Genomic DNA, 7,748 nt, shown 5'->3' with positions numbered 1-7,748 from the left:
AGGAGCGGGAGGAGGGTAGCGCCGCGGCGGCATTCCGAGCCCTGGCTCGGGGGACGCGGTTTGCCTCGGAACCTGCGGCTCCCTCACCGATTGTCGTATGTCCTTTGGCAGTACCGCGTGGGAGTTACCTTAGAGCAGGACAATAGGGTTTGGGGGGTTTTTGTACCTGTGAACAAGACGTAGGCATTTTTTCTTGCGGCTGAGCACTGAATTAAAGGCACAATTAAAAAGAACACAAGTCACTTTAACCTCTTTAATGCATGGATATGTTTACGCGAACGTGTCTTTTTATATGTAACACGTTACGTTGGTGAAAGTTGGAGGCTCCCCATGCTATGAAGAACGAAGGAAATAAAGCCGAGCAAAGCGGGTTTAGTTCTCCTCGCTCAGTGCAAGCAGTTCAGAACTGCACACGCATACGACTCGGAGCCTGTTGCGAACCGCAGCGACTGGAAGCGTGCGGTTTGCGTGCTTCTGCAGCTTTCACACGCTGTAGGGTACACCTTTGGGGTCATCGCTGCCACGTGCGGCGATAGCCCCGGTCTTTTCTGTCGCACGTCTTTCTTTTACGGCATTTTCCAGTTAACAGACTCTTCCCCAGTCTCACTTCCTTTGCCTGTGTAGAGATTTTATGACGTGTTTGGTTTTTTTTAAGTGATACTAAAATATTCTTTGCCTTTAAGCTAGATAATAACTTTCTTTTAGTCATTATCTCCTAGTGCTTAATCAGGTTGTGAGAAAGTCTCCATCTTTTTCCAGAAACAAGTAAATAAATAAACTTGGTATCCATTTTCACCTGTTAGAGGTCAGTAGGACTTGATACTCAGTCTTACAATTTTAGTCCTTCTGCACAAGGTTGTTTTGATGTGTTGCAAGTAATTTATATAAGGAAAAATATTTTAAAGTTGACATTAGCTACATCAAAAGGCAAATTTGCTGTAGTGACTCCATCAATTAAAAAGTACTTGCCTACAGTAACATGACCTTGCAAATGACATCGATAGTTAATACGATCGTTAGTCATTAACAGTATTACTATATTAAAAAAAATATGTAAATTTGTTGCCAGAATCAACATATTTACTGCTTTACCCGTTTTATTCTTCGGTGTTTTCACATCTTGTGTAAAGCGGTCAATTAATTTTCATCCTTTAATCTTGTACAGAATTATTTTTAGTTTGCTTAGTTTGGTGAAATGGACCTGAGGAAAATATAAGTTGGTTTTTGTTTGTCTTATTTTCCTGTTAGCAAATTCATCTGTCATTCTAGAATAACAGAACGTAAACTACTGATGGAAGTAGTCTCTGGAGCGAACTCATTATTCAAATATACCAATAATCAGAAAAAAGCCTTGTATTCGTCCCACAAATTGAAACTGAAGTTTTCTCATACGACAAAGACTTGGTAAGGAATAAATCTCGTTAATACGTTTTTGTTTTCTTCTAGATTTGTCGGGATTAATGCATCTGACATAAACTACTCAGCTGGTCGATATGACGCATCAGTTAAACCCCCATTTGACATAGGTTTTGAAGGTGTCGGTGACGTGGTAGCGTTAGGACTCAGCGCTAGTGCTGATTACACGGTGGGGCAGGCTGTGGCCTACGTGAAAGCGGGTTCCTTTGCTGAATACACAGTTGTGCCTGCCAAACAAGCAGTTCCTCTACCCTCCGTGAAACCCGAGTTTCTTACGTTAATGGTAAGTGGCGCTACCGCCTACATCAGTTTGAAAGAGCTGGGAGAGCTGTCTGAAGGCAAGAAGGTTCTGGTGACGGCAGCGGCTGGAGGAACGGGCCAGTTCGCTGTGCAGCTTGCAAAGAAGGCACAATGCCACGTAATTGGAACCTGCTCCAGTGATGAAAAGGGTGGTTTTCTGAAATCCATTGGCTGTGATCGTACAATCAACTACAAAACTGAGAATGTTGAATCTGTTCTTAGGAAGGACTACCCCGAAGGTGTGGATGTCGTGTATGAATCTGTTGGGGGGAAGATGTTTGACTTGGCTCTTAACTCCTTGGCTACCAAAGGGCGCCTGATAGTTATTGGGTTTATCGCTGGCTACCAAAACCCTACTGGCCTCCAGCCCGTTAAAGCAGAGTTACTGCCAGCAAAACTACTGAAGAAGTCTGCCAGCATCCGGGGTTTCTTCTTGAACCATTACCTTTCTGAATACAAAATGGCTCTGAAGCACTTGCTCAAGATGTATGACACAGGAGACCTGGTTTGTGAGGTGGACTTTGGAGACATGTCTCCGGGGGGCAAGTTCACTGGCTTGGAGTCTGTGTTCCGTGCTGTAGATTACATGTACATGGGAAAAAACATTGGAAAAATTGTAGTTGAATTACCTCACTCTGTCAACAGTAAGCTGTAAAAACAGAACAATGATATAAATCAGAAGAGAGAAAATGGGCACTTTATGCCTCAGAATTACTAGAAACAATTTCTTTTTTTCCAGCTTAGTAATGGATATAATATTAAAAAACAGCATTAAGGTGTTAATAAAAAGTTTTGTGGGTTTTGGTTTTTTTTTTTTCTTTTCTTAGAAGTGCTTAAATCGGTGGCTGTAGCACAGACTTAATGGGCCTGTGTTTAATTCTCTCGTTTAGGCTAGCATGAGACAAGAACATTGTTCTTGACAGAATAAGTCTTGATGCAGAGGCAGATTTAGTCTGTCAGACTGGTTTGATAATACTTTATATATAGTTCAGCTCAGGAAAAAAAGAATTCTTTCAGCAATTTTGATTCCCTGATTTAAAAAAAAAATTGTTAGAAGAAGACTAAGTAAAGAGTCGTGTTTTGTGGTTGCTCTATTAATCTCTTGAAGTTTCTGGAAAAAATTACGCTCTTCATTTTTTGTCACAAACACAATAATCATAATTCAGTGTATCATGGATCATAGTAATATTCCTTGACTGGTTACACAGGGAACATTTATCCTCCGATTCTGACATGTCAGTAATATTAAGAAAAGCAACTTGACTTTTTTTAATTATGTCTTTTGTAACTATAAACAACTGTGCAATTTTCTTTTAAATCTTTAACTACAAGTTGCAAGAAAATTTCATTTTCTTGCCTTTTACTTTGCTAATGTTTACTGCCCGGTCTCCCCTTCAGCAGGTATTACAAGATCATTGAAGTGGAGTTTCGAGCCGTGTTCATGTGTGTTCAGATCCTGTATATTTTTTGAAGATTTAATAAAGTTTAAAAAGATATTTAAATATTTGTGGCATTTATTCATATTGATACGCTTCTTGCCGACTAGCTCTTCTGCAAATAATCTCTGTGTTGTAGAGTTCTTTGGTGGGTGATTCTTGATGTGACTTCCCATAATCAAGCTGCTACTTCTGCTTTTACTGAATATTGCTTCTGCAGAAGCCCTTTTGCAAACAGCAAGACCATTTTAAATCTACAGTCACAGTACCTTGTACACGTACCAATGCTCAGTCACAGATCATCCAACCCGTACAGTTAAAAGGTTTTGTAAAGTTTTGAAAATTCCTCCTCACTTAATAGATATTAGTAATGGTATATACAGTAGGAATTCCAGCTAGTAGTGTAATATTTTCCAGAACAATAAAATACTTTAAACTATGCTTACTTTACATACTTTTTCCATAGCAAACGTTTAAGATCTTAAAGGCTGATTTTGCCACATCTTTTGCAATTATATACATTTGTATGCAGTTGGAGAGATGGAAATTTCCTAAGATCATACACCTCATAATAAAAAACATAATGATAGGCTGATAATGTTTAGGGGTTGAAGGAAAAAATCCAGGGTAAACTTAGTTTTTGGGCATTACTCAGGACTGACTGTACACAACATTTTTAAAAGTAACAATGTAGGAAAATCTTGTATTTTACTCAGTAGTATAGGCAGCAGAAAAGCATTTTTAACTTTGATTTCACATATTTTTATTGTGTTTTTTTTTAGCGTGTATGTCATTAGCATCCTAAAGAATTGTGTGCAACAAAGAACTGTTGGGCCATGTCTGACCATTTTGGAGGATGTTGGGGAAAGGCGGAATGGCTTGAGTCTTTGTTCCTGGTTCTCTTTTACTCAAGCTGAGCATCAAACCACTATGATTTCTTTTTCACCAGGATCTGCTGTTAGTAACATATTTCCTCTTTCCCCTCTAATATGACAAGTATTGTAGCGTTTTGTGTGTTTTGCATAATTAGAAAGGTCTATTGGTCTTATGACTGGATGCCAGAGAGATGCTAATGCTCAAGTACCATACAAGATCAGAGCGTACAAAGTTCTCGCTGTTTATTCCTAGGCACACAGTTTCTTTTCTTCTTCAGTGAAAAGGTGGTGCTCCTGCTCAATAATTGTATCTTTTTTAAAAAAAAAAAAAAAAAAAGTCTGTTTGGGCTGGACTAGGGCAAAATAAAAAGGATACAAGTGTTTACATGTGTGATAAGCACGGTAGAGTCGCAAGAGTAACAGTTTTTCAAATTAAGTTCCTGCAGTCAAGTGTCAAAACCTGTCCAAGTGGTAGGTATTTCTGAGGCAGTGAATTCCAAATGTTTTTGTTGTAAAAATTCTTCTTGCAACAGGATTCTGTTTGGACATCGAGCGTTCTACTTCCTTTTTAATATGTTACTTTATATATAACATTGAGTAATGCAGTTGCCCCAGGCTCTTTCACTAATCAAAATAATGGAAGAGAGGAACCTTTGGAAGGTTCATATCTATATATTCAAATATGACATTTTGTAGGTTTTCATTTTGGCTTCAGGCTTATTATTTAGCATTTTCATACTGATTACAGTGTTAATAAAATGTTTAAATTTGTTATCTGCGGAACTTGTGTGGCCAGTGTACTAATTTTGTAGCCCTTTTGGTGTTTGGGTGTGGCTATGACCACTGGGCTTGTCCTTTTCATCAAATGCCTGTGTTAAGCTAAAGGGTAACTCAGGGTATATACATGGTTGCTCTTCCATGAACAAATCCGAACTGAAGAAGGAATTTTTGTTTTTAAAGATACAATTTCAATCATCTAGTTGCTGAAAAAAAGGCATTATTGGTGGGGAGAAGGCAAAAAGTCTTTCTGAAACACGCAGATAATGCTCTTCTGCCGAGATTTATAATAATTTTCTGTTTGCAGAGGGTGGGGGGAGAAGCCAACTTCTTATTTAAAAGTATATTCTGCAAACTTACAGTTATGGGAGGAGGGCTGACTTTGAATAAGTAAGCTATGATGGATTTAAATAATGTTTAAATATTAGATGGATAGGAAAATGTATATGGCATGCACACACTGAGAGGTTTAAATGATGATAGGACATTGAACATACAAGGAGAAGAAATACTGTAGAGTCACAGCAAGGGATTAATAACAATACACTTAATATGCTTGCAAAAAAAGGTGTATTAAAAGCTGTGTGCACAGTGGGGACTTAAATGATTAAAAATAATAATACATTTGCCTGGGAAGTACTAAGTATACTATATGTAGAGAGCAGGGATTTAAATAATAATACTATTAATAATAGCTCATTGAGATGTGGTTGCTAGCACTACATCCTAATTTTACCTTTCTAAATGAATTTGCTACAGAGAAATCTGGCATTGTTTGCTGAGGCTAATACCAGAATTTCCCTTTCCTACACACATATGCTTCCATGGAAAAACAACAAAGAAGTAGATGAAGAGCTGGCTTTTTTCCTGAGTCTGTCACATGTGTGCATGCGCACGGACACACACGTACTCACTCTCTCCTGGCCTGCAACCCTCAGCACATTTTACAGACACGCTTCCTACTTAATTGCTGTGCTGGAATCTCCTAATACCTTTTTGAATTAAGTTAGATTTCTACCAAGCTAGAGTCTCCTATGTATTTGTACGTGTGCATATGTGTTTGTGTGTGTGTATACATATAATGTATATATTTAATAAGTGGATACGAATAACTGCTGTGTCATGTAAATACAAATAATTACAGTCTCTCAAGGAAAAGTTTGCAGTAGTGTTTGCAGATATTATATATATTCCTACTTCTGTCTGAGGACTGAAGAAATTTCTCTGCTGAATAGCTGTTAGTATCTATTTTACAAGATTTACTCATTTTCAGGTACCTAATGTAGCTGCTAGCATGCATGCACAACAATACAATTTATATGGTAAATGGAACCAAATAATGGCTTCACTGAATGTTATGGCTGCACTGAAGGGAAATGTCACGGTAAATAGCTGCCAAATTATGGATCATGCCGAAGTGTCACAACTGCACTAAAGACAAATAGCACTAGAGGCTATTGCCACTGTGACGCTTTTGAGTTATGAAGAAGAGGAGCAGGCTGATGTGAGCCTCTTTGTGTCCTCATTATAGCAAAGGGTTACTGGTGCAGAGTACAAGAAAACCTAGTCCTACGTGGTGGCTAGTTATTAATCTGTTCTTCTCGGATCTAACAGCTGTAGCAAACCAGAAAATCTTTTCCTTGCTTTATGAATACATTGACACACACACACACACACAAACAAAGAAAAACCTGCAGGTTTTATGAATGTAAATGTGTACAGGAAATGACTGGTAATGGAAAAATATTGTAATAAAATAATCTAATCAAAGAATATTATTAAATTTAACATCGTATGTGTCTGAAAGCTTTAGTTGCTTCTTATGCAGATAGATCTGTGAAATATAAGCAATAATGCACTTTCTCTCTTTGTAAAGACTTGAGTAGTAAGGACATTACCAACTAAATTGCTTCTTCTAAACTGAAGTGTGTCCCGGTTTCTTTCATTTTAATGGGAGGGTAATAAAGATGAAAGACTAACATTTTAACTGATGGATCCCTTAAGCTACAGAATTGAAATTTATTGTGTTTTGAAGGAATATGCTAAATCCTGAAATGTGGAAAGAAGCAGGGAAATCCCAGGTAAAATAAAAGCCAAGTAACCTTTTTTTTTTTTTTTAAAAAAAAACGGGACATACTTTTATGAATGGAAAACTACATGCTGCTCTTACTTAAGCCGAGAAAACAATATTGTTCTCTCAGAAAGCAAAAAAAAGGGTGTGTGTGTGAATATTTGGAGGGCCATCGCTCAGCAAGTGGTTTCTCCTTTCTAGGATCACTTTTCAAACCCTGCCTGCAGTGCTCAGGGAAGTGAGTTTGATGCTCTGCACACTATTGTACACACCACAAACGTACCATCCATAATACAGCACGATTGTCAGTCGCTGTTTTACAGAGGGGCCAGGGCTGAACAATCATGGTGGATAAATTACTTTTCTATTCTGCAGCAAGTGGCCTTACTACCATGTGAAGCTTAAGGTCATTGGCAGGGCAGCGAGGGGGAAGCTTATATATTAGTTAACTCTAATGCACTAATAGTGTTCAGATAGAGGAACTATATCAATTAATTACAGTTAGGTTTGTTCTTCAAGATTGTGGTGGTGACTTGAAGAGTTACGTGCTGAGATACATACATACATATATGTATTTTGCTTTCTCACTACTCCCCTTCTTGCTACAATATTCCTATAGATAAGTTGTTTTTTCTTTAATACCTGCACTGAAGCCTTCAGTATTCATCATCACAAGCATCGAAGTTTCAGAAATAAGAAAATAGTCTGAAAAAATTTTTAAACTATAGCAACACATTCTGCTTACAATTTTTACAGTGTAGTCTAAAGGGGGAGGGGAAGAAAAACCTGTCAAAAATTAGGTAGAACATCCTTGAGTGGCAATTAGCATGCCCAGAATTTATTTTATGTACAACGCAGTGGCAAGTAGCTGCT

General features: G+C 37.9%; 1 protein-coding gene across 1 annotated transcript; it reads left to right on the top strand.

Annotated features, from left to right (window-relative positions):
• Nucleotides 1-1,446: 1,446 nt before the first annotated feature.
• On the top strand, nt 1,447-3,209 carry ZADH2 (zinc binding alcohol dehydrogenase domain containing 2; the record flags this gene model as incomplete). Its single annotated transcript, XM_010147687.1, has 1 exon — nt 1,447-3,209. A coding segment is annotated over one exon (925 nt), but the record flags the coding sequence as incomplete, so codon positions are not given.
• Between the last annotated feature and the right edge of the window lie 4,539 nt (nt 3,210-7,748).

This window comes from Eurypyga helias, unplaced genomic scaffold (genome assembly GCF_000690775.1).
Source record: "Eurypyga helias isolate BGI_N326 unplaced genomic scaffold, ASM69077v1 scaffold6372, whole genome shotgun sequence".
NCBI classification, from domain to species: domain Eukaryota; kingdom Metazoa; phylum Chordata; class Aves; order Eurypygiformes; family Eurypygidae; genus Eurypyga; species Eurypyga helias.
Note: the sequence above shows the minus strand (reverse complement) of the source record. Positions and strands in the feature narration are given on the sequence as shown.